This window comes from Rhinatrema bivittatum, chromosome 4 (assembly GCF_901001135.1).
Source record: "Rhinatrema bivittatum chromosome 4, aRhiBiv1.1, whole genome shotgun sequence".
In the NCBI taxonomy this organism is placed as follows: domain Eukaryota; kingdom Metazoa; phylum Chordata; class Amphibia; order Gymnophiona; family Rhinatrematidae; genus Rhinatrema; species Rhinatrema bivittatum.
This window is the reverse complement of record NC_042618.1, coordinates 397,950,119-397,976,667: the sequence shown is the minus strand read 5'-3', so window position 1 is coordinate 397,976,667 and position 26,549 is coordinate 397,950,119. Positions and strand designations below refer to the sequence as shown.

General features: G+C 42.8%; 1 protein-coding gene across 1 annotated transcript in view; it reads left to right on the top strand.

Moving 5' to 3' along the window:
• LRIG1 (leucine rich repeats and immunoglobulin like domains 1) overlaps positions 1-26,549 on the top strand; it is a 297,265-nt gene that overhangs the window by 206,771 nt on the left and 63,945 nt on the right. The window contains exons 8-9 of the mRNA XM_029601045.1: positions 5,075-5,218; positions 19,119-19,199. Of these exons, the coding sequence (XP_029456905.1) occupies positions 5,075-5,218; positions 19,119-19,199 (225 nt within the window). The remainder of the gene's footprint in view (positions 1-5,074; positions 5,219-19,118; positions 19,200-26,549) is intronic.

Below are 26,549 nucleotides of genomic sequence, written 5' to 3'. Positions count from 1 at the left end.
CAGAGGAAGGCATTTACATTCCTGAAGCCACTGCTAGACTCCCTTTAGGTGCTCATCGGTGCTGCATTGATGCCGGCACCAATGCCCGGCCTGGCATCATGACTTCATCTGCCAGCTCATTGCTAATTTCTGGCTCCTTTGAGGAGGAAACTTCCCCAGACTTCAAGGTACCTTGGGGTCCAGGCCCCAGCAGTCAGTTGCACCAGTCCATGATCCATTGGCTGAGGACAGCACCACGAGAGCTTTCCCCTGCACAATGCATTGAGTTCGGTTCTCAGTATTCCTGGGGGTACGGCTATAATTCTGCAGACATCTCTGAAGAGGAGATGTCCATGGGTCTCCCTTCTGATCTCTCTCCTCCAACGGATAGTAGGAAGTCCCCTCCTGAGGACCTCTCCTTTGCAGGCTTTATAAGGGAAATGATTGAGACCATTCCACTTGTATTGCAGATGGAGGAAGAGTCCAGGAATAAGATGCTGGATATCCTCTAGTACAGTGATCCATAACAGGTGTGTCGGGACACATTGGCATGTCGTGAGGTCCTGGGAGGTATGTCGCAGAGCCAGCAGATGGCTGCCTCCTTATCAGCCCAGGTGGGAGTTGGTTGACTTCTCTTACGTTGGGCCTGATGGGAGGATACTCTCTCACTTCCTTTTCTTCTTTCTGGTTCAGTGGGAGGCTGTTTCCTCCTTCACCCAGATCAGAACGAGACATTGCCAGTTCCTGCTGTTCTGGGCCTGATGGGATGTAAACTTTTATCTTCCCCTGCTGAGTCTGGGAGTGATGTTGCTGCTGATCCGTCCCCCACAGGGTGAAGAGGAGGTTGGGGATGCTGGGACGATGGAGGAATGGAGGAGGAGTGTGGGGGCTGCTGAGCAGGAAGGGGTGGGAAATGGGTCAGGGTAGCTGGGCAGGCAGGGATATGAGATGGAGGGAGTAGGGAGAGTAAAGCAGGGGAGAGAGGGAGCACAGGAAAGAGGATGTGGGGGTTCAGGAATGCTGAGCAGGGATATGAATGTGAGCAGATGATTGGGAAAAGTGAAGGATGATGGAGGCATGGAAGAGGACTGATGGGTGCAAGAGCCATAATATGTCAGTTTTGGGAATGTGCATTTCTTCTATCTTTGTACTTTGCTTAGTGTAGGAGGATATGCATTTGTTTCTAGCTCTCCAGTTTTACACTGCATGCAGCTTTTTGAGGTTTCCATTCCAGTTTTTGTCTCCGTATTTGTAACTTGTAGTCTTTTATTTTGTATTTGGTGAAGATCTGATCTGTATGTGTGACTAAGGTGAGGAATTTTACTAGTAGGTAGAGATTTGTATCATTCTTCTATGTTATGTTTTCTCATTCTCAATAGGACATGCATTGGAGCTGCACTGCCACCTTTTCATAGGAAGCACTATTGCTGTTTGAGTTCTTGGAATTAGTGTTGCAATGGTTTGCTATACACGTGCTGAGTGTTTTTATTTTTTTTCAGGTTTTGTATTTTATAATGCACCTGGTAGTAAGGGAGTTTGTTTCTCTTACTGAGATAGCATCAGAATCAGATTATGTTTTTTTATATAGTGAGTTGTATTTGAAATATCCTAGTTCTGCTCTGCATCCATTGTTTGGGGAGGGGGGTGCAGGTTCCTGTGGATGCAGAGTATATGTTTACGTTTATCCCCGTGCTGGTCAAGTGTTCATTGTGTCATACCAGGTGTGTCCCAATAGAAAAAGGTTGAGAACCACTGCTCTAGTATGTAGAGCTCCTAAGGAAATCATGGCAGTCCTAGTTCATGAAATCTTTTAGGGAGGTACTGATGAGTGTGGGAGAATCCTCTCTGTGGCTCCTGCCAAGAAGAAGGCAGATGTGGTTTATCTTGTCCAAAAGGCACCTGGATTCAACAAGAGCCAGTTACCGCACCAATCTATGGTCATCAAATCTGCTTTTGAAAAGGCCAATCACTCTATGACCCATTCCTCAATGCCCCTGGGAAGGAATTCTAAGGTCATAGATACCATCAAGGCGATATGCTGATTTCCCACTTAGTGGCCTATCAGCTCTTTATGAACCAGTACATGCGGAATATCCTGAAGTAGGGGCAGGGCATGGCTGAGCAGCTTTTTCAAAAGCAGTAAGACATCCTTCAGTCACTGGTGAACAAAAGGTTGGCATGCAGAAAACGCAGAGTCCATTCGACTTACAATGTTTTCGAAGTGACATTGAGAGTCTCTGCTGTAGGGATCGAGGTGCACAGACATATGCGTGGCTCTGGGCCTCACATCTAATAAAAGAAAATATTTTTTTTTACTCACTGCATAATTAAGCTCTGGAATTCATTGCCAGAGGATGTAGTGAAAGCTGTTAGTATAGCTGTTTTTAAAAACGGTTTGAACAAGTTTCTAGAGGAAAAGTCCATAAACCTTTATTAAGGTGGAGTTGCAGATATCCACTGCTTATTCTTGGGATAAGCAGCTTGGAATCTAACTACCCCTTGGGATCCTACCAGGTACTTGTGACTTGGATTGACCACTGTTGGAAACAGGATACTGGGCTTGATCGACCTTTGATCTGACCCAGTATGTTAAATCTTATGTTCTTATGTTCTCTGCCTGGAAGTGCAGGAAAGGCTTGCTGATGTGCTGTGCGTGGGAGAGAATCTCTTTGGAGACTGGTTTAAAAAGGATGCAGTGGCACAGGTCTGGGATTATTGCGCAGTGCTTCAACAGCTCTCCACAGCTACTTCAGACCCAGCTTTCTTTTCTAGGAGTTACTCGAGGACAGGGCAAAAGAAACAGTTCTTCCATTCGAGGAGGCACTACACTGCTCCCCCTCTGTCCCATATGCAGCAAGACCCTTGTGCCCATCCAAGGCAGTAGAGGGAGCCTAAGCCCCAAACAACAATACAGTCAACTCCTGGGCCGACTTTGACTGGACCTCAGAGATCATAGCCAGGATCCCAATACTCATGCTAGAGGATTTTCTGTTCAGGCGTGTGTCACAGTTTTATGTAAGCTGGGCTGGAGCCAAGGAATTGATGTGCATGACCATTTGGCTGTTGTTAATAGGATTTGTTATTAACTGCCCTAAGTCTCACCTCAGCCAGTTGCCTCAATTGGAGTTTATCAGAGCTCTGCTATAGACATCTCAGGCAAAAGTCTTCCTTCTGCAGCAAAGGGCCGCCACTTTGATGGCCATAGTGGATGAGATCTAGATGACTCAGCAGACAACAGAATGACACATGTTAAGGCTGTTGGGTCTCATGGTGTCAATGGTAAATGTAACTTCCCATGGCAAGTTTATATATGAGAAACATCCAATGGATCTTGAGGATTCAGCAGCCAAAAGCTTCGCAGGATCTTCAGACAGCATCTGGATCACTGAGGGACACTCTCACCTGGTAGCGGGACAATTCGTCTGGTCAAAGGAATCCATCCCCAAATTTCTCAGGTCTATATTATCCTCACGACAGATGCATCCAGCTTGGGTTGGGGAGCTCATTAGATGGACTCTGCCCAGGAGAAGCTGCATCATATAAACTTCCTGAAGTTCTGGGCAATTCTGTATGCTCTGTGGGCTTTGAGATTAGCTGTCCAACAAAGGTATTCTTGTATGGATGGGCAGTCAAGTGACAATTTATTACATCAATAGTCAAGGAGGTACAGACTTGTACTTTCTGTTTCAGGAGGCTGTCCAGCTGTGGGGCTGGGCCATCTATAGGGGATGGTTCTCAGAACCACACCTGGTCAATGTGTTAGCAGAAAGACTGAGTCTGTCCTTACAACCATATGAATGGCCCAGAAGCAGGGGGTAGCAAATCAGATCTTCCACCTCTGGGGAACTCCTGTGGAAGATCTGTTTACATCTCCTTGGAACAGGAAGGTCCCACTCTTCTGCTCCAGACAGAGGGTGTGTGGCAAACTAGCCATGGATGCTTTTGCCCTGCATTGGGGCAAGGGCTTTCTGTATGTATATCCTCTGATTCCACTAGTTATGAAGATTCTGATGAAGCTCAAAAAAGACAAGGGGGTTGTAATTCTAATAGCCTCTTTTTGGTTGAAACAGGTCTGAGCTTTCCTTAGATCGCATCTCATCTCTCAGGATCAATGCAGGTTGTGCCATCCAAGCCTCAAGTCCCTATGGTAATTAATGATACTCCATCTTGCATTACCTCCATGCTGAAAATCTGTCGACTATCTAGAAATCTACAGTGTTTTTTGTTAAATTTTGCTGCTGGTTGGATGGGAGGGCTATACAGAGGTAGAAGCTGCTGTTAAATGTTTGATTTATTATGTATGTTTTTATTGTATGCCAGTTAGGACCTTGGATTAGTGGCATAGAAAGGTTTTTAAATAAATAAAAAAAAACCCCCAAAAAAACTGAAAAAGGCTTGTGGCCAACCAAAGTACTGTTTATTCGTGCCATTGTTATTTCCTCCTTATTCAGCCTTTAGCTTGGGATTGCCCATATGTGAGAGCTGCCATCCTACTTGTCCTCAGAGAAAGCAGAGTTGCTTATCTTTAACAGGTGTCAGCCCTCACAAATCCTACCCAGTTCCCTGAGGAGTTGGTTTCTCCATTTTTTCATTTCCTTTTGCTAAATACGAGACTGGAGGGATCTTGTATGGACATATGGTATTCCAGGCCATGGCCATGCCCAGTGAAGGCTCATTCAGAGTTCTAGAAACTTAGACCTAGTATTTCAGTGCCATGCTCCAACAAATATTTTCACCTATTTGTGAGGACTGACATTCTGATATCCTTGGAGAACACCCATTACAGGTAAGCATCTCTGCTTTGTAGGAACATTTATTTTGTTCTAGTTGAGACGAGGTACTGTGGTTATGTATACATACTTCTGTATGTTTCTGTAACCTTGTGATCTACTGTACAGATTCTTTCATGAAGTAGTCAGTTTTGCATTTGCAAATTGTTAGAAACCAACTTTGCCCTTTAATTTAATCCTTGAGTAGTTTTCATTGCTGTTGCTATCTACAAGTAGTTTATTAGAATATCCTCAAAAAGCATATTCACACAGTGAAAAGCCAAAGAAAAGATGCATGTTTGTGACATTTATTTGTTTTTCCCCAGAATATTGTCCTACAATAACCTCACAAGATTGGATGAAGGAAGCTTGGCAGACCTGGGTGGACTGGACATTCTGCGCCTTAGTCATAATTCTATCAGCCATATTGCAGAGGGAGCTTTCAAGGGACTGAAAAACCTTCACATTCTGTAAGTGTATTATGCTCTGTCTTTGCTACTATAGACTGGCTCACATGGTAGGCCCAAAGTTATACATGAGTAAATAGAGCTCCTGAAAATGGGCCTTTGTTTATTTTAGCTTTCCATGGAGTTCAGTTTTATGTCGGATTTCCAGTTAAGGCTATCAAGAAGTCAGTTCTTTTTTTTTTTTTTTTTTGTAAAACAATTTTTATTAGGAAGTCAGTTCTTTAATATATCCAGTTTATGCCATTTTTTTTTTAAATTTGAGTTGCCTTTACAACCCCTGCCCCAGCTGTGCCTCTCCCCCCTGAAATCCCACCTTTGATTGCATGTAAAAGTAATTTTGTAATTGGGTTATGCACATACCTTTACACTCTTACTTGCCAGAGCACTTTTTAAAGAGCCACTTAGGTGTAGAAAACTGGATTTAGGGCACATAAGTGGCTTTGAAAATTATCCCCATAATAACGATCGTGGTGAGAAATCAAGCACAGGTACAACTCACAAGAATAAAATAACCTATTAAACCCCATATGCTGTCAAGAAATGGAAGCTTGGACTGTGGCCCAAGCCATCCACATTCTGACACACTTCATAACTTTGCACAAGGGTATAGGTTCTATAAGAATGAAAAGTGGATTAAAATATACCGTATTTTTCACTCCATAAGATGCACTTTTTTCCCCCAAAAGTGGGGGGAAAATGTCTGTGCGTCTTATGGAGCGAATATAAAAAAAACAAACCCAAACAAACAACAAAAAAAAAACAACTAACTACAACCAATGGTTTTTTTTTTGTCCCCAACCCCCCACCCTCCTGACCCCTCTAAGACTTGCCAAAAGTCCCTGGTGGTCCAGCGGGGGTCCGGAGCGATCTCCTGCACTCGGGCCGTCGGCTGCCAGTATTCAAAATGGTGCCGTCCATTGCTCCTACCATGTGACAGGGGCCGACCAATGGCACCGGTAGCCCCTGTGCCATAGTAAGGGCAAAGGCTATTGGTGCCATTTTGAATACTGGCAGCCGATGGCCCGACTGCAGGAGATCGCTCTGGACCCCTGTTGGACCACCAGGGACTTTTGGAAAGTCTTGGGGGGGTGGGGTCAGGAGGGTAGGGGGTTGTAGTTAATTAAATTTAAAGGGTTGGGATGAGGAATGGGACAAAAAAAAATTTTATGCCCTCCCCTAATTTGTTCCATAAGACGCACAGATGCCCGGGAGCAGAGCCGGTTTAGCACACCATTTTTTTTTTTTTTAATTTTCCCGGTCTGAATCCTAGGTGCATCTTATGGTCAGGTGCGTCTTATGGAGCGAAAAATACGGTAATTTGTAGAGCATGGCACAGGTTGATTTTCTTAATGCTTATACACTTCAAGAGTGACATGCAGCTAGTTCATGAGTGTATGTCTTGGTGCAAGGCAATGAATCTAAAATTTATGCTTAACAATTGGAATTTCAGTTTCAACTTAAACTGTTTTCCAACAGACGAGATAGTGTTTCAGTCTGAGCGTTTCAATTATAAAGCTATAAAGTTAAATTTCAGTTCAGCTTAAAGAAGCTGTTCCATTCTGCAACTGTATATTTCATCGTCCTACTTTGGGTGATTAGCATGATTCCTCCATAGGGTTTGGATAAGAATCAGCACAGCTGTGTTCAACTTTACTTAGGTTCATAGTGGTGGAAGTGGCTAACTAGGAGGAATTTTCAAAAAACTGTAAATAGTAATGTTTTCTCAGGAGGAAAATATAAATGTGAACTCAAAACAGTCTTAAAACAAACTAAAAAAAACCCAACCCTGGTGGCCTGGACTTGGCCTTTATCCGTATTGCTCTAGTGAAGCAGAGTGGTTTGAGTCTCCTGTCTGGGGCCCACAGAGCTTGGAAGCGCTGTGAAGGCGATGCACTGTAACTTGGGGAGGGAGAGAGAGAATAGGATGCCTCTGCTGTGATCACCCGTGATTGGCGAAAGAATTATTGTTGAGGGTTGGTGTTGGAAGAGACATCCCTCCAGCCAGCCTTATGCCAGCAAGGGATCCATTGTCATCCATGCACACTTGCACACGGGAGATGGTCTATATAAGGAGGAAAAATGGTTTAAAATTGTAAAAATGGTAGTACTGCCGCTTTAAACTGCTCACTTCATAGAAAGTTAATTCCCCGTGCCAATGAATTCCCTGTCAATTTTTTTGGCTGACTTTCAAATAGGATTACATAGGATGATGGGCTATTGAACTAAGAACTAATCCATCTTTGCGGAGGTTTTGAGAACAATTGCAATGTTTTGCATCAGTGAACAGTGCAGAAAAGCTAATAACCAAATCTGAGAAACACTTGCAATTTTTACATGCCCTGTAACTTGTTGTGATGTAAAATAGTTACTTCCCCCCCCCCGCCCTTCCCCCTTTTGCATGAGGCTCTAAGGGCCCTGTTGAGAAACACTTCCCTCTATATTGTTGCTTTGCCAAACTCCAGTTCTTGTTGAGAAGGAGCTGGAGTATACAGTACTTGGCATTGCATTTTCACATTTTTGTATTTTTTTTAAATTTGGACTCATCATAGGACAAGCATAATTCAGCTGAAGTTATCAGATTGCAGTATTGAGCAATTTATGAACAGTTAAAATATAAAGTGACTGTGCAAGATTTTATGAATCCGTACATTATGGCTTTAAACCAAGTCAGAAAAGATTCACATAGTAACATAGTAAATGATGGCAGAAAAAACCCCAAACCAGTTATCCAGTCTGCCCAGCAAGTTGCTTAGGGTAGTAACTGCTGCTACATGCAGGTAACCCCCCATGCCTTCTGTTAAGGGTAGTAACTGCTGCTTTGTGCATGTTATCCTAGTTAACACAGGTTACCCCTTTTCAACATTTCCAACCTTTAGACATTAGGAGTCCTCTGTATTTATCCCATGCTCTTTTGAATTCCATTACTGTTCTTGGCTTCACTACCTCTTTCAGGAGGGTGTGCTATGCATCCACCATCCTTTCCTGATATTGTTCTTGAGTCTAACCCCTTGGTGTTGCATATTATGTCCCCTAGTTCTACATTTTTCTTTCCATTGGAAAAGGTTTGATTCTTATGCTTCAGCAATACCCTCCATCCACTGTACAATTTTTCAAAAGTAACATAGTAGACAGCAGTAGACCAGGCTCAATTGGTCAACTCAGTCTGCCCAGTCATTTTCCTTTCTTCAGCTTTTGGTAGATTAATACCCCACACATGATGTTAGGTTCCATATTAGGAGTAACCACCCAGGAAAAGGATCTGGGGGTCATAGTGGACAATACTTTGAAATCCTTGGCTCAGTATGAGGTGGCAGTCAAAAAAGCAAACAATGTTAGGAATTATTAGAGAAGTAATGGAGAATAAAATGGGGAATGTCATAATACCTCTGAATTGCTCCATGGTGAGGCCACATCTGGCGTACTGTGTGCAATTTTGGTTACAGCATCTCATAAAAGATATAATTGCATTGGAAAAGTACAGAAAAGGACAACCAAAATGATAAAGGGGACAGAACAGCTCCCCCATGAGGAAAGGCTAAAGAGAACTGGTAAATGTAAATCAGTTATTTACTCTTTCAAAAAATACAGAGACCAGAAGACAATGAAGTTAGTAAGTAGCACATTCAAAACAAATCAGAAAAAAAATTATTTTTCACTCAATGCACAATTAAGCTTTGGAATTCATTGCCAGAGGATGTGGTTAAGGCAGTCAGTGAAGCTGGTTTGGACAAGTTCCTGGAGAAGTCCATAAACTATTAGCTAAGTAGACTTAGGTAGTGGCCACTACTTATCACTGTGCGGTAGCAGCATGGGATCTATTTACTGTTTGGAATCTTGCCAGATACTTGTGAACTGGATTGGCCACTGTTGGAAACGGGATATTGGGCTTGATAGACTGACCCAGTATATCAATTCTTATGTTCTTATATAAATTCCCACACTTATACCAGCACTATCTTTCCCTCCCCCATGTCTTTTGCCCAACCTCTCTCTCCTGTTCCTGAGGAGGGCAATTTTCAAAAACCATTTACAGGGTAAGTACTTATTTACCTAGGTAGAAGAGCTGTTTTGAAAATTGGCCACCCTTAAGGTGGCTAAAAGTATGCATGGGATTCAACAAGGAACATGCTTTTAGTCACATCAGGGGGAAGCTGCCTTTGGGGGTGTTGAGTTTGGGAGAGGAATATAACACATGTGGATTGCATTTTCAAATCTATGCATATTAATTTCCATGCAAAAAGTAGCTGCAGAAAAAGCTTGTGCAAGTGTGAGACACAAATCACAAATGAGGGCGTTTGTTGCCTGCAGCATTATTCAAAGTGAAAATAAGTGTATGCTTTCTCTGAAAATTGGTGGAAAGGCCATGGAGAAAAAAAAGTATTCACAGACTTTGCCCAAGCATGCGCTGTTTGAAAATTACTCTTTCAACTTGCTAAGAGGGTCACAGAGTGTATTGTTTTCAGGTTCTGTTTGACACACATCACTCTGTACATTGCATAAACCAATCTCCCACTTTTGATTGCTCCTAGAGTTTCAAAGGAATTGATAGGAATATATACTTAAATATTTCCAGAAATAAGTTTAGGGGTGCGTTTTTCAAAGGGATCTTAAATGCTTAATGAGAGAGTTAGGCAGCTAAATCAAAGCCTTTGAAAATATATTGGGATCTAAAGAGTTAAATTTAGCTGCTTAACTTCTTGGCATTTGGGGGAGAGAGGGGGTGGGGGATGGCCATACCTAGGAGCAAGAAAAGCTGGCTTTATTCCAGCTCTACTGTACCTGCAGCTGGAGCTGGTAATCCTCTGTCCCTCCCATCTGATCTGTGGAAATGACTCCCTGGACAGCCCTGCTGTCCTGCCTCCTGAAATAGCATGCCCCAGAAAGTTCTGTTATTCTCTCTCCCTCCTGATCTCCTGAAATAGCAACTCTGCTCACCATTCCCTGCCACCTCCCTCCAAGTTTCTAATAATGAGCTGGCAGGAGGATGCAGACCTCCTACAGGCTTGGTGTTCAGTGTTCCTCTGATTCTGTGGAATGTTGGATGCTTGGCCAATAGGAGGTAACGCTGTGCATCCCAGGGTGGAGCAAAAATTTTGTACGCAGGGCCATGATCGTACTTTTTACCTGCACCAGGGGCTAGGGGAGGGTCCTCGATCCGAGTTTCAGGTCAGGGAGTGGGTGGAGTATGAAGGGTGGCAGAAGCTCCTGGAGATGGAAGAACATGAGGGTGGGGTATGGGAGGTCATTACATTTATTTTGATATAGATTTAAAATGTTGTTTTTGCAAAACACATGGTTGAATAAAGGCAGGAGAACAGCAGTGTAGAGCTGGAATGGGAACTGCTTGCAGTAGTTCTCTGCCTATCTCTATTTCTGCAGCTGTGGGACCGGGCAGCTCAAGATCTGCGGCGAGCAGCAGGAAGAGCTCCACCAGCGCCTGAGCTGCAGGAGGAGCCGCAAAGAGTGCTGAGCCACACCACTGCTGACCACGCACTACCTGCACTGCCTTTCTCTCTTTTTTCCAAATTCACTGCTGTTGCCATATGCCTATCGGGCGGTAGTAAACCCAGAAGTCAGGCCTATGGTGATAAATACAGTAAAATCAGCTGTGCACTGTCAGACCTGCAGGCAGTGGCATGCTCAGGCAGGAAGCAGGTGAGGGCAGGGAATGGGCAGAGATGTTCTTTTAGTTACCAGATATTTTTGTTTTCAGTGGAGAGAGCAGAAGTGTTGGTGGACTGTTAAATTGATTTTTTTTTTTTGCAGTTTTGTTTTTAAAAGACGAGAGGGTTTGATTAGGGTTCTTGGCTCACAACACTTGTTTGCCCACCCCTGCTCTATCTTCTTGCAAGTTCAGCATTAGAAACTAGGGGAAGGGGGAATTTTGGGGATTGGCTCAAGAATTGCTATTTTAGGAGATCAGGAGGGAGAGCAGGCAAGCACAGGGTTGCCTGGAGTGGCGGGGGGGGGGGGGGGGGGGGGGAAGATTGCTATTTTAGGACATTGGGAGGTAGGGCATTGTCTGCTGTTTGGGAGGAGGGCACAGTTTGCTATTTTGAGGGATTGGATGGGAGGGAAGGAGTTTTAGGTCAGATGTGCGGGAGGATCAAGGGTTGTGGAAGGAGGGAGGTGTATCCAGTGCTCAGCATTTGTCAGGGTTTGAGTAAGGGGGGGATCCAAAAGTCCACCTGCCTGACTCCTTACATTAGGTGGGTTATGTCCTCTGGAGTCAATTTCCAGTGAGCAGCTTGATTTTAGCCAGCTGAGTTAAACCTAAAATAATTTTCAGCCACACCTTACCCAGGTAAACTGTAAATCCATAAAGGTTAGAGATTGGAAATGAAGAAAAGGCGGTGCATGGAGGTAATCTGCACGGAGCAGCAGTTACTACCTGTAACAGAAGGCAAGGGGATTATGACCCTTAACCAATAAGCCTTAATGCTTTTGATGCAACTTCACACTCTACTTCAGCGGTGTGGGCGGGAAGGGGAGAGGGGAAATGGATTCAGATGATAGCCAATGCTGGGCCCCAACTTTTACAGTCTGGGATACTGATACATAGATGTTAGGGGAAAAGCGCAGGACTGCTTCTACGGCCAAGTCCAAATGCAAAGCACATTCAAGTAGCAGTTACTAACCTTATCAGAAACATGGGGGTATTCTGCAGTTATTGCCATAAGAAGCTTGCTGGGCAGACTGGATGGACCATTTGGTTCTTTTCTGCCAAGATTTCTATTAGTGTGTTACTATGTAAACTATCCTAAAGATAGCCAGCTTTTAATATTTCTTGGACCAAATTTGTGTTGGGTATAACTACATGATTAAAAAAAATTTTTTTGTCCATTTTTTAAATTTTCCTTTTTTGCCCTTGAACAAAATCTGTGCTAGTCTAATACAGGTGGGGGCAAACTAACCTGCAGGCTTTTTGAACATCATTGAAACAAAACAAAACAAAACAAAAATGTTTCCAGGAGTTTGTATGTTTGAAATACAGTCCAAGGCAGGCTGAGGTTCTGGTAAACTCAAATAGTGCATTAGAGAAATGGGAGCAAGAAATTGTTCTCTAAAATAGTTCTAGCAAAAACCTCATTCACTGAACCTTTTATTTATTTTTTTTTTTGTAATGGTCTTTCCCTTTCTGCCTTTTTCTGACATTTCCTTGACATTTGATTAAAACAGGGTGGGTTTACTGTCACAAGGGCCCATCCTTTTTGCTTCTAGAGTTTTATATTTATTGCTTCTTTCAGTCTCCTGCTGGAGGAAGGAAGCAGTGTGTTTGTGAGCTTGTCCCAAAGCTTTTCATTTGTGCCCATTCAGTAATGGCATTTCTCACTACTGGCAGCTGCCACAACAGGGCCTAGGAATTTGGCAGCCTTGCAGATCTCCAAAGAAAGTGTGGGCAGTAATGTTTTCCATTCCCCCTTCTCTTTTTGGATACTAAAGTGTTCTCCCTTTGTGTCCCAATGTAAGGAGAGGACAGAAGGGCATGCGAGAGAGCGTTCTAATTTAATAACGAGAGGCCTATCTGGTCCTGCACCTGGGGAAAGAGACCCCAAGCAAGCTTTAATTACAGCCTATTGTTAACTAGCTTTTGGTGAGTGTGAAACTGCTGAAATGCAGAGCTATTCAAATGGAGCTGCTGGACCTCACAGCCCAGTGATTAACAAGGCAGCAAGCATTCAGGCGCAGCCGGGCAGAAAGGCTAGGAAATTGGCATGGGAGTGGGAGAGGAGGAGGAGGAGGGCAGATACAAAGTACGGCAAACCAGAATGGCAGAGTTTGCACTTTTTCTTTGTTCATGAAAACAAACTCACATTCCCGCCTCCAGCAACACAGCTTTCCATTTCCTTTGGAAAGAGATGCATTGCGCTGAATTTACATAGAGATAATAAATGAACCCTGTTTGAAGAACAGCATCCAACACCCCTCTGCTTTCTTGCTGGGAAAAGACCAAGAGGCAGGTTCTTTCCCATGTTCTCTGGTAAGAGGAAAGAGAGAGAATGCTTTCATTTGAAAAGAAAATATTGTCCTGGATCAATAGCGTGTTTGTGAAACGTGCAGATGCGCCTTCCAACGTATTAATTTTGAAGAGGGCAAGACAAGCACTGATATAAGCACTTTTTCAGATTACTCCTTTAACACGCACACACCCGCAGCATTGGCACTATATATAATATATATATATATCTCCAAAAAAGCAGAACACAAAAAAATAAAAAAGTTCCATATCAAATATACACACTCATAATAGACTTGACCAAAATAACCTGTGGTGCTTAACTGAGATGAAAAAGCCAGTTTATAAGTTACTGCTTTTAGCTGTAAGCATTTTCACTTGCTGTTTCTTTGCCATCTGGCTTAACAAGAAATTTTAATCATAACTGGAATAAAAAAAAATAGATAAATATAATCTTGGAGAGAGAATGAATGAACCATATCTGCACATGTGGTCTCTGTGTGTTATGTACAAACTTAAATTGTGAGCCCTCTGGGGATAGGAAAATGCCTATAGGACCTGAATGTAATCCACTTTGAAGTGCCAAAAAGCTGAATATAAATAATTAGATATGTAGCATTAGTCTGCTGTAATACATGTTGGAGAATATGTATAGTACATATACTGAGATATATGCATGCATGCATGCATACATGAAGAGCGGCTGCCTTTATGTTCATGGCATATGCTGCAGTAAGCAGAACAAATACTTGTCAAGCTAAAATAGAACAACACAGTTTATTTCAAGCATCTTTAAATAGCTACAAACTGGGTTGAAGCCTCATTAAAACACTTCACCAGTTCAGAGCCTGCTTAATAAGAAGTGAACTCTTGCTACCTTTGGTACTAGTTACGTTGGTATCGAGATTCAAAGCAGTTTGACCTTCACTTATAGTTCTCCACCAGCTTTGCTAAGACATGGAAGCGGTATTCCTGGAGGAATTCTGTGCTACCACAGAGCAAAGAATACCCCTTCTGCACAGAATTTGCATTTTTTGCGCAGACTTTAGAGAAAGGCCTGCCTGCTGCAAGCAGAGGCCATCCCACTTGTGACCAAAGTTGAGGGAGGCCCCAATTGGCCATGAGCAGAGCCCATCCCACCCATGGCAGAAGAGTAAGGTCGGTGGCTGCAAGCGGAGCCCATCCTGCCCGCAGCAGAAGAGTAAGGTTAGCGGCTGCAAGTGGAGTGTATATGTGAGTGAGAGATTAGGTGTGTCTGTATTAGGAATGTGAATCATTTTTCTGACGGATGAAAATATCGTACGATATTTTCTCATCCGTCAGGAATTGGGGGGTGGGGGTCCCCAAAAGCGATAGGAAAACCCCACAAAATTTTTGTGGGGTTCTCTTATCGTTTTGGGGGGGGGGGGCCTGGAAGAAAGGGCACATAAAAACAACCCCCACACCAACCCCGACCCTTTAAATCTCATTATTTAGAATCCCCCCTCCGATTCCCCCCCCCCCAAAAAAAACCCAAAATGTTTCTAAAGTACCTGGTGGTCCAGCGGGGGTCCTGGGAGCGATCTCCTGCTCTCAGGCCATCGGCTGCCAGTAATCAAAATGGCACCGATGGCCCTTTGCCCTTACCATGTGACAGGGGCTATCGGTGCCATTGGCCAGCCCCTGTCACATGGTAGGAGCAATGGACGGCCGGCGCCATACTTTAGAAACTTTTTTTTGGGGGGGTGTTGGGAGGGTGGGGGATTCTAAATAATGAGATTTAAAGAGTCAGGGTGGGTTTTGGGTTTTTTTTCGGCTCTGGACAGCCGAAAAAAAAAAGCGTACAGAACCGCGAATGAAGATTTCCCGCTGTTTTACTACGAACCCGATACCGGAAATGAGTCCGGTACCGATTCACATCTCTAGTCTACTCTGTATACGTGTGTATGGAGGGTAAGTGTTTGTATATGCAGGGGTGTATGAAGTGTGAGAGAGAGGTAGTCTGTCTGAGGGTGGGTGAGTGTGTGTACAAGAGAGGAAGGGTGTGAATGTGTGAGAGAGGGAACGTGTGTGTGTATATACACATATGAGAGAAAGAGGGAGCCTGTGTGAAGGTGTGTATATGTGCTTACGTGAGGGGCAGAGGGAGCCTGTGTGAAGAATCGTGTGTGAGAGGGACAGAGGGAGAGTGTTGTGTACAAAAGAGAGGGAGCCTGTGTGAGGGAAGTGTGTGTGCAAGAGAGAGAAGGGAGCGTGTGGGAGGTGCTGTATGAGAGAGGGGTCAAACTCTAGGAGTGGATGCCTAAGGGGTGGAGGTAGAGTGGAAAGGGTTGAGCGTGGAGGGGAATGGGAGAGATTGTGGAGCTGAGACCTGTGAGAGCAGAGTGAAAGGAGCCTGGCAAGGGGAGTAAGGAAAGAGGCAGAAAGGGCACTCTTAACAATGTACTTTTAGGGGAATTCTGCTCAAAATATTTAAAATTCTGCATCTTTTTCTGCATTAAATATAAACTTAATTATTTTGACACAGTATGCAAAATTTTGCAGAACTTTAAATTTTTGTGCTCAGAATTTTACATTTTAGTGTGCAGAATTCCCCCAGGAGTAAAGGGGGCCTGGGTATTGGTTTAAGTATTATCCTTGAAATAAACAAATTTGAAGATGACCAAGGCCTGAAATGGCTTACCAGTGGAGGTTGGTGGAAGCCATCACTGTAACAGATTTTGGGCCTTGCTGGGACAGATATGGAAGAGAATGGTAGGAAAAGGGGGTGAGAGGTCAGAAGACATGAGTGAAAATAACTTTGCTGATCATTATTTGAGTTAGGTTTTGTCTAGTAGCAAATAGAATGTAGTAATGAGCTTATTACTACTGTTTAATTATGTTTTAAAGATTCTTATTGTACAAATATGTGTTCAAATTTTAAACCGCTTTGGGCCATGGCATTTAGCAGTACATACATTTTTAAATAAAGATTTTCTCCTACACACATGGTCCACGGTTCTAGCCGACCTCTGTCATGCTACTTGGTCAAGAGTGGTTCTCCTGTTTGTTTTTATTTATTTATTTATTTGTTTGTTTGTTTGTTTGAGCTGTGATGACCCCTCTGTTACACATACACACGCACACACCCCCAAGCACTGGCATTGGTGGGTTTTCTTTTTGATGGGCTGAGGCCCAGTCTGCAGTATCGTAACTTTATTCACTTGTGGTTTCACTAGCTCCCCTAATATTTATCAGAACAATACGCAGGCTGCATCTATAATGTATGAATGCAGCATAAAGAGTAGAAGAGGGAACTCAGAGGGATTGTTTTCTAAAAGGGAGTGGCCAAAATAAAAGGAGCTCATATTTCATGTAAAATGTTTTTCAAAAAGCATAAAGTAGTAAAATACTGTAAGACACAAATTCAAGGGGACCTAGGAATAAGACCAAAACAGCCAGAAGACAGACAATTTAATGGGCTCTGCAGTTTAAAGGATAATTTTCAAAGCCATTTCTATGTGTAAAATAGTGCTTTACCTGCGAAATGGCCTTTTACAAAATTGCATGCCCGATATGTTGGTAAACATGGGTGAAGGTCCTATATGCATGCCAGTTTACCTGCAGTAAGCAGGGGTGTGGTTGGCAAGGAGTTTGGACTTATACACATAATCTGCATTTTCAAAAGTATGCACCTAAATCCCCCCCCCCAAAACCCCCCCCCCCCCAAACAAACAAAAACTCTATGCCTGAATTTTGTGCACATATAATATGTGTGAAACTGGATTAAACACACTTCTGGGAGTAATTTTCAAAGGCTTATGGGGGAGGGGGGTTTGTAGAAAATCAGCATATACGCGTATAAGTAGCCTCTGTGTGGCAAGTGCATTTTCCGAAGGGCAGGAGTACACGCATACCGACAGTGTTCACGTAAAAACATGCACATACAAAGAGGGCGTTTCGAGGCAGGGTTTGGAAGTATATAAATGCAGTATGTGCATGCTTTTACACCTGACGATCACATTTTGGAAAGAGAATCTGACTTATTTGCAGTATAAGGGTTGGTGTTCTGGAACAAACGGGTGGAGGATGTTGGCTAACTGGTTGAGGGTCTGGGGGAATTAGTAAAGGACATGCCCAAGTTAGTATTTTCATAAGTGAGATTAGCCAACTTTATAAAATACCTGCCTGTGCGCATAAACTAAGGGTTATTACAAGCATATGATAGTTATTTAACGTGCAAAATATATGTTCATACTTTTATAAAATAGGTGTATAAATTAGGTGGATCCTTGCATACACATGTACTTTTAGGGCACTGATGAGCTCTATTTTATAAACTGCAGCTCCCACTCACAGTTTATACATTTTTTTTTTTTTAAATTTAATAAAATGTTTTAATCGCTTTCCAAATTTACAATAAAATCACTTAAAGCAATGTACAAAGCTTAAAATTACAGATGTAACTTTAGGTGCGCCTGCTTATGTGTGCATATACTGAGTTATGTACTGTTGAACATCACTCTTCCTATGTGCACAAATGCTGGGAAGTTTTAGAACCACCCATTTATATGCGTAAATGGCTTTGAAAATTACCCTCTTAAGGACTACTTGCCAGTATGCATTTACCCAGACACAACGATAAATCATGAATGGATTAATCAGACTTGACCATGTTGTCATTTTTGACAGATGCAATGTGTTCTTCTCTTACAGAAGAGAAGCGGATATCACATTTTTGTAAAACTGAGATCATATACTGACAGTCCGTCTAGCAAAGTTAGCTGGATAAACTTATCGGGCTAACTTTGGAGGTATATTCAATAGTGCAGCCGTAGTATTGAATATAGCTGGCCAGTTAACCATAGCCGCCTTACTTTAGGGGACAGCTCTTTGACTCGACCAGACTTAGCCGGCTAACTCAACTTTCCCCAGGAACGTCCCTAACAGAAGGCTAAATTTTAGCCACCTAACTTATTAGGGGGCTGGAATTTAGCCAGATATGTGCTCAAAGAATCATGTAGTTGGCTAACTTCTTAGTTAGCCGGCTAAATGCTTTCGAATATTTATTTAATAATTTTTATATACCGACTTTTCATGTGAGCATATCAAATCTGTTTACAGTAGTTAGCAGTTAATCATTTAAAATTATTTGCATTTCCAATATGGACCTCACTATGAATAATTCCAGTCATCCATCACCATTTTATTTTTAATCTTGCACATTTTATACACCGAGAGGGCATATTCCGACACAGTCCGGACAGCAAACTTATCCAGCTAACTTTAGAGGTATATTCAATAATGCAGCCTGTTTAGGGAAGCTATTTGGCCCAAACAGCTTTAGCTGGCTAAGTTATCCAGCTAACTCTGGATATCAGTTAGGGAGCTAATGTAGGTTGCTAACTCAACTCCTCCTAGTTATGCTCCCATAGTACTCATAACTTATCCAGCTAAATTCTAGGCACCTAACTTGTTAGCCAGCTAGAATTTAGCTGGATCTCCTAAATATTCATTTAGCCAAGTAACTTCTCAGTTAGCTGACTAAATGCTTTCAAATATTGGCCTCCAAACTGCAATGTAACATTTAAAAGAGATTTTAAAGATAAATGTGGAATTTTTATCATGGAGACATTTTTTTGAAAATTAATGCAGTCAAAGATTTCTCACTTCTGATTCTCTCCTTCTCTAAGGTGTGATCAGACTAAAAGGCTTCTGTCACTCCTAATCATTTCACAGAGTTTCAAAGTGCTGCTTCTCTTTAATAAGAGAAAAGCAAGGCAAAGGAGTCAAATCCAAGAAGAAGGCTGACAAAGCTGCTTAACAGCCTTGGACGGCAGCATCAAACTGCTTGAGAAAGGAAATGTGCAGCAGTCACAGAGGGAAGACCCTTTTTGAGCCGTTCCCAAACATTTTTTCTATCATTCTTAAAGGAGAGAACTTGGACTGAGAAAATTGATTGTGAGCTTTCTTTTGTTATCTCCCCAGGGAGCTGGACCATAACGAGATCTCTGGCACAATAGAAGACAGCAATGGAGCTTTTATGGGCCTAGACAGCCTGACCAAGCTGTGAGTATCCCAGCTTTTGAAACCTTGTCAAGCTGCTTTACTAGGAGGAATGTTTCACTGTGGCCTTTGTTCTTGCACTGTGACCAAGAGCACTCATATTCTACACGTACCTTCTTTCACAGAGCCAGGGGAAATTTTAAGAATAAAGTAGGATGTGAAAGATCTACAACCGTTTAAGTAGCCTTATAGTCCATGTAAGCCAGTTTTGTACAGTTTAATATACTAGGAAGCTTATCTGCTGAAAACAAATGCAGTGCTATTCTGCTTTGGTTTTCCAACTTCTTGGAACTGGTAAGTCACTGAGTGCTGCTGGGTCAAGAATACCTGCCAATTTTCACTCTTTAATGCATAGTTGCCAAATCCCCCATTTTCAGAAGGGAGAATCATTGTGTTTGGTCTGCAATTATAATGTGTCTTCACTTTTTCCCCTCTTAAAAACATTTGGGTACATTTCATATCGGCCCCATGCGTAAATCCCGGGGTAATTTTCAAACGGGCCTGGCCACATGCGTAACCCCCGGTACACGATTTAAGTGGGCAGTCTGGGGGGCTGGAGGTGGCCGCTGTTCCATTTGCTGCTGTACCGGGGAAGGGCATCTTGGTGCGTGTAAGTTGTTACTGCTCCGTTGGAGCAGTAAGCAGCAAACTAAGGAAAAAAAAAAAAGGTAAGGAAAAGGGTTTAGGGGGTGGGGAGGAGAGGGGAAGGGAGGTTAGGGTAGGGAGAAGGGAACTGGGCAAGGCTGCAATGCGTCATCACGTGAAACTTGCATAATTCCCCCCCCCTCCCCTTGTGTGCACGGCCAAACGATTTTATAACGTGCTCGAATGTTATAAAATTGACGCGTCAATGTGTGCGTGCCGGGAAGTGCGCGCAAGTATTAAAATCTACCCCATTGTTGTTATGCTCTACCTTCTTCCCCAGATCTCTGCTGAAGAGCTTAAAAGTGTTGTCATGCATACTGATACTTTGCAGGTCAAAAATTGTAAAGCTGTATCTGGTATGTGTATATATATATATGGATATGAGGGGAGGGAATATAGCAACACTTAAATAATTCATTCTTCTGTAGCAAAACAAAAATTGGAAGAGAGACAAGAACTACATGCTAATTCCAGTGGAAAAGTATTCAAATATGTTTTTTCACATTAATAAGCATTAAAAAAAAAAAAAAAAGTACCTTGGTAGCTTCCCTTTGTCTCTGATGCCCAAAAAAGAAGAGTGCCAGCTCCTTCCTTCTGTCCAAATAGGGACCCACCAGAATTTGACTAGAAAAGTTAACTACATGATGAAACTTAAGGAGCTGAATTAATTTAGCCAATTAGCCCTGTCAGTTTTCAAAGGCTTTGATCTAGCAAGTTAAGTATTTAGAATCTAGCTGGCTAGATTCTATTGAAAATTATATTGTAACATCGTAATGAAGGCAGAAAAGGACCAGATGGCACATCTATTCTGCCCAGCAAGCTACCTATGGTAATGTCTGCCACTCCATGCAGGATACCCCCAAGCTTTATGATAGGAGTACTAATATTTACAATCAATCAAAATGAAGCAACCGTCAAACCCATAAATTACTGCTAGCAACATTTTTACAGCGTGAGGAGTCTTCTTGTTAATTCAGACAATGATGCTTGACATTCTTTGCTTTGGGACTTGGCCATAGAAGCTGTTCTGTGCTTTTTCCCTTATGTCTGCCTGTCAGTACCCTAGTCTGTAAAGGTCAGGGCCCATATTGGTTGTCTGTATCCAGTTCCCCTCCTCCCTCCACAGTCAAAGCAGGGAGCAACGTTGCAGTTGCGTCAAAAGTATCAAGGCCATTGACTGACTGTAGTAATCTCCATGCCGTCTGTTAAAAGTAGTAACTGCCGCTCCGTGCAGGTTACACCCATGCATCCTTTTCTTCATTTCTGTCCTCTAGCCTTTAGGGATCCTTTGAATTTGTTGACTGTTCTTCTTCACCACCTCTTCTGGAAGGGCATTCCAGCATCCACCACCCTCTCTGTGAAGAAATATTTCCTGACATTGCATTTGAGTCGTCCCCCACTGTAGTTGCATTTTGTGACCTCTAGTTTTACTGCTTGCTTTTCGATGGAAGAGGTTTGAAATTTGCACATTATTAAAACCTTTCAGGTATCTGAAGGTCTGTATCATATTTCCCCTGCACATCCCCTCTTGCAGGGTATTACATATTTAGATCCTTCAGCCTCTCCTCATATGTCTTCTGATACAGACCCCACACCATTTTGGCTGCCCTTCTCTGGACTGCCTCCATCCTGTCTCTATCCTTTTTGAGATACGGTCTCCAGAATTGAACACAGTACTCCGTTCTGGGCCGGTGCAAGGGGACTAGGTGCCCTCGGCACCTTTTGCCTTGTGCCCGCCCTCACCCAGTTGCGCCACCCCCCATTAGGGAGCACGAGCCATGTGGGGCCGCGAGCGGCATCAAAGAGGAGTTGCCGAATCTCCACTCCTTTTTGGCACCACCACTCACGGCTCCACAGGGCTCGCTCCCCCCCTAATAGTCTGTGCCCTAGGCCCAGGCCTAGTTCACCTAGTGCTTCCGCCGGCCCTGAAAATACTCCAGGTGAAGCCTCACCAAGGACATTATCACCTTTTTCCTGCTGGTTATTCCTCTCTATGTGCAGCCTAGCATTCTCCTAGCTTTAGCTATCATCTTGTCACATTGTTCTTGGCATAGAATCACAGCTACCAAATCTTCGACCACTCTTCAAGCTTTCTTAAATCACTTTTCATTCTCTCATTCTTTCATTGAGGTGTATCCACTCTGTTGCTGATCTTTGTATCATTCGCAAATAGATAAACTTTTCCTTTATTCCTTCCACAATGTCACTCACAAAGACATTGAACAGAACTGGTCCCAAAACCAATCCCTGCAGCACTCTGCTAAACATGGTTCTCGCTTCAGAGAACAGTTCTTCTATTTACCATTACACAATGTCTCTTATTAGCCAGTTTGTAATTCATGCCACCACCTTGGAGCTCTCACTCCCATGTTTCTCATTTTATTCACAAGCTGCCTGTGTGGGACCATATCTAAAGCTTTCCTGAAATCCAAGTAGATCACATCGAGCACTCTTCCTGTAACCAATTCTCTTGTCAGCCATACAAAAAACCAGTCATTGGTCTAACAGGACCTTCCCCTGGTGAATCCATGCTGCCTCAGACCCAGCAGGCCACCTGATCTCTTAGTTACAAAACATGGGTCCCATATTTAACTACTGTGCTAAACTCTATGGAGAGAGCCTGACCATCAAATATTAGATATCCTATGTTAAATCTGATAAAAGGAAAGGTGGCACTGTTAATCTTAAAATGCTTACAGTACTATTCTATTGTCCTACCTGTCAGAAGATGCTTTTATATTAAATTTTGTTTTTTGCTTTTGGAGGTTTTCTTTCTTAATTAGGAGTCAAATATTGATCTGTCTGAAAGAGTAAACTGTTTTGTAGGCCTCTTGCCCACAAGATTTGACAGTCCTTCAGCCTTGACCTCTGTGAGTTACCTTGCTCCCTTTTTTCATATTCATTTAGGGGTCTGTATTTAGCTGTGGGCTGTCCAGCGGGCCGATACAGTAAAGTCCGCGGGAGAGCGGGCGCGCGCACAGGCCACTCTCCTGTGCGCGTGATTCTCTATTCAAATGAGGCCCGGTGGTAAAAACAGGCAGAAGGAGGCGCTAGGAACACTAGCGCGTCCTTAGCGCCTCCTTTTGGACTGGAGCGGCGGCTGTCAGCGGGTTTGACAGCCGACGCTCAATTTTGCCGGCTTCGGTTCTCGAGCCCGCTAACAGCCAAGGGCTCGGAAACCGGACGCCGGCAAAATTGAGCGTCCGGTTTTCGACCCGACAGCCGGGGGCCGACTGCAAATTTTTTTTTTTTAACTTTTGGAAACTTTCGGGACCTCCGACTTAATATCGCCATGATATTAAGTCGGAGGGTGCACAGAAAAGTAGTTTTTACTGCTTTTCTGTGCACTTTCCCGGTGCCCGAAGAAATTAGCATCTACCTTTGGGTAGGTGCTAATTTCTGAAAGCAAAATGTGCGGCTTGGCTGCACATTTTGTTTTCTGAATCGCGCGGGAATACCTAATAGGGCCATCAACATGCATTTGCATGTTGCGGGCACTATTAGGTTCGGGGGGGTTGGACGCGCGTTTTCGGCTCCTTACTGAATAAGGGGTAACACTAGCGCGTCAAACGCGTGTCCAATGGCGGGTTAACAGTACGCTCCGTTGGAGCGAACTGTACTGTATCGGCCCGTCGATAAGTTAACTGGATAGACTTAGCCAGTAAACTTAAACCAAATATTCAGAAGCAAAGCTGCCTACTGGGTATACCTAGTTTTAAATCCAAAGTTAGCTAGATAAGTTTATCTGGCTAATTGTAGGGCAGCTCTTCAGGACAACAAATCCAGATAAGTTAGATGGCTAGAGCTGAATATTGGCTAATTTATCTACCCCCGGAATACCTAGATAAGTTTTATCTGGCTAAGCACTTCTCTGGTTAAATCAGAGACAATCAGCGTGGCATGATTTCTCAAACCTAGCTGGTCAAACTTTTTAAATATGAACTTCTTAGGGTTGAATTTTAAGTGTTGCTCACGTTAAAAGGCCCATATACATGAATATGTGGGCTGCTCATGAGCAACACTTATTGTAAAAACCGCAAATTACATGCGTATAAGCGTGTGTGCAAGCTAAAAAAAACAAAAAAAAACCAAAGGTGGAGTTGGGGTATGTCAGAAACGTTCTGGGGCTACACATGAAAATTTGTATTTTAAATCCTGTGGCTGCAGCACATGGCTGACTGTTAGCTATAGTTGTTTACTTCTGCTTTTGATGAGGTGTAAGTCTGTATAAATCTCTACTTAGCCTATATCAACTGGGTGAGGTGTCTGAATCAACTGGAGGGGAGGGCAGGCTGAAGAACCAGAGGGGTCTAGATGACCTGTAGATGAACTGGGCAAACTAGTGGATTATTTGGTAAAATAGGGAATGGCCTTCACGCGGGCATGTTTTAAAACTTGCTTACTTGCGCGCATTAAAGCTGACCAAGTCTTAAGGAAGTTTATGCAAAATACGTTTACTTGAGTAACTGCTTAAAATTAGGCGACCGTACATGTGTGGTAGGCGTATTTTAAAACATATGCACGCAAGTGCCCACACAATTTAAATTTCCAGTATATGAGCACTCGTGCACCCGTATGCACATGTATGGGCACCCATGCGCTTGTTTTAAAGCTATCGTCTTAGGGGCCGATGCAATATTTTTGCACAGAAAGTGGGCGCTGAACAGGGAGTTGCGTTAACAAGGAGGCGCTAGGGGCAAGCGACCATAGCGCCTCCTTGCTAAGGAGAGCCCGAGCATGTCTGCTGTCCACCAGTTAGGAAAACAGACGCCAAGTTTATCAGCGTCAGTTTTCTTAAATGCCGCTCAGCCAGGAGTTCAGGAAACGGATGTTGTCAATTGAGCATCCGTTTCCTTCACCAGACTACCAGCACTTTTTTTTTTTTTTTGGGTGGATTTACTTTAGAAAAGCAGTTTGTTTTTTTTCTGCTTTTCTGTCCTGGTTTAAGGAGCCACTCTGCTGTTAATGCCTGCCCCAGGCATGCATTAATTTCTGATTGCTAAATGTGCGTCCTAGATGCACATTTTTTTGCATAGGGAATGAATAGCTAATAGTCTCATTCTCATGTATTTGCATAAAGAGATTAGTTAATGCCTCTACAACCCGCATCCAACTGTGGGTTAACAGTGCGCTCGGCTGAGTGCACTGTATTGCATCAGCTCCTAAGTGTATAGCATCCCTTGACACTGCTTTTCCCAGTGTGAAACCAGACCAACTTCCCTGAGCTGCCCAACTTTTGTTCTAAGTTGGAATCCAGTGAACTCCTTGGCTGTCTGAAAGATGGCCCTCTTGAGTACAGGACAGCATAACTATAATGGATTTGGATGTGGTAGGGCCAAAAAGGAGTGCATGGGGGAGTTGGTGTTGCATTCCAATTTATTTGCTCATCTACCCAAAATGGATGAATTTTAGTTAGGCAGGTTGGATGGGCCATTTTGATCTTTATCTGCTGTCATTTATCATTACACTTTTTGCCTTTCTTAGCAGGGGTTGCTATTGTTCTTGTTAATGGAGAGAGACATAAGATGGAATAAAGGTTTTAAAACTCTGAGCATGCTTGAAGTTGTAGTAGTAGTGGTGGAAAGATTAATTGCATGGTTGCAAAGGTTATGACTATAGTGTTGAATGTTAAGATCAGAGATATGTTTAGAATGTACATCTAATTTTAATGCATTTGGTGGTTCGGTTGAAAAGAAATTCTGTATGGGTATAGTCTGTACTCTGTTATGGTATTCAAGCTTGCAATTTCTTCTGTATTGTGAAGTACCTATTCCTAATAAATCCAAGCTAGAAACCTCTGTCTTAAATTGTTGTGAATGCTGGAAAAACCATTGTGCATTTTGTGTAATGCCCAGTGTAAACCATCAATAGAAAGCGGACTCTGGCATGTTAACATGCAAAACATAAATGGGTCCTTCAGAGAAAGCCTTCAGATGAATTAATAATCACTTCAGCTCCAGGGAGATTGACTTAAAAGCTGCTTCTCTTTGAACTAGAGTGGATTAGCCTTTGAAAGGATTTAGTGATGAGTGTTAGTGAGTGCAATAAAGGTGTTTAAATTTGGGGAATGGGGGAGAGAGAGAGGAGATGGAGGAGCAAGAAAGGCCAGATATATCTGAATAATAGATGAACTATACCACTAAGGAAAAAGGTCTTGGTTAAAAAAATCAAACCAAAAAAAAACAAACCCCCTAACAAAAGATTTTATTGCAAAGGAGGTAAAGAACAAGTTAAGCATAAAAAGGCACTAGGGAACCACCAGTTTTCTAATTATTCAAACTGTGAAATTTAACTCATTTTATTTGCATGACTTGCTCTGCTCTAATTTTTGCATGGGTGTGAGGTTTATAACAGTGGAAGAAAGGACTTTCTTACCACTTACGTGCATTTTATGGGTTCACTAAATGAATACTGGTTAATGTGACATGGGCTTTCTGCAGGTAGCAGTCAGCATAATTATTCAAATCGATGATTTACATGCGCTTTTGATATCACATAGCTCCCTTCTTTAGATGAATCAATATGACAGAATCTTTAAAGTACTTGTTTCATTTACAGTGTTATGGATTTAATTTATTTCTAGCATCCAGCCTAGTTAAAAAAAAAAAAAAAAAAAGTGCATATTAAGGGTCCTAGTTTAAAAAAGGAGTTACTTTCATTTGGTGACACATCTCTTTTAAAAACATAATCTGATATGTAAGTTCATGT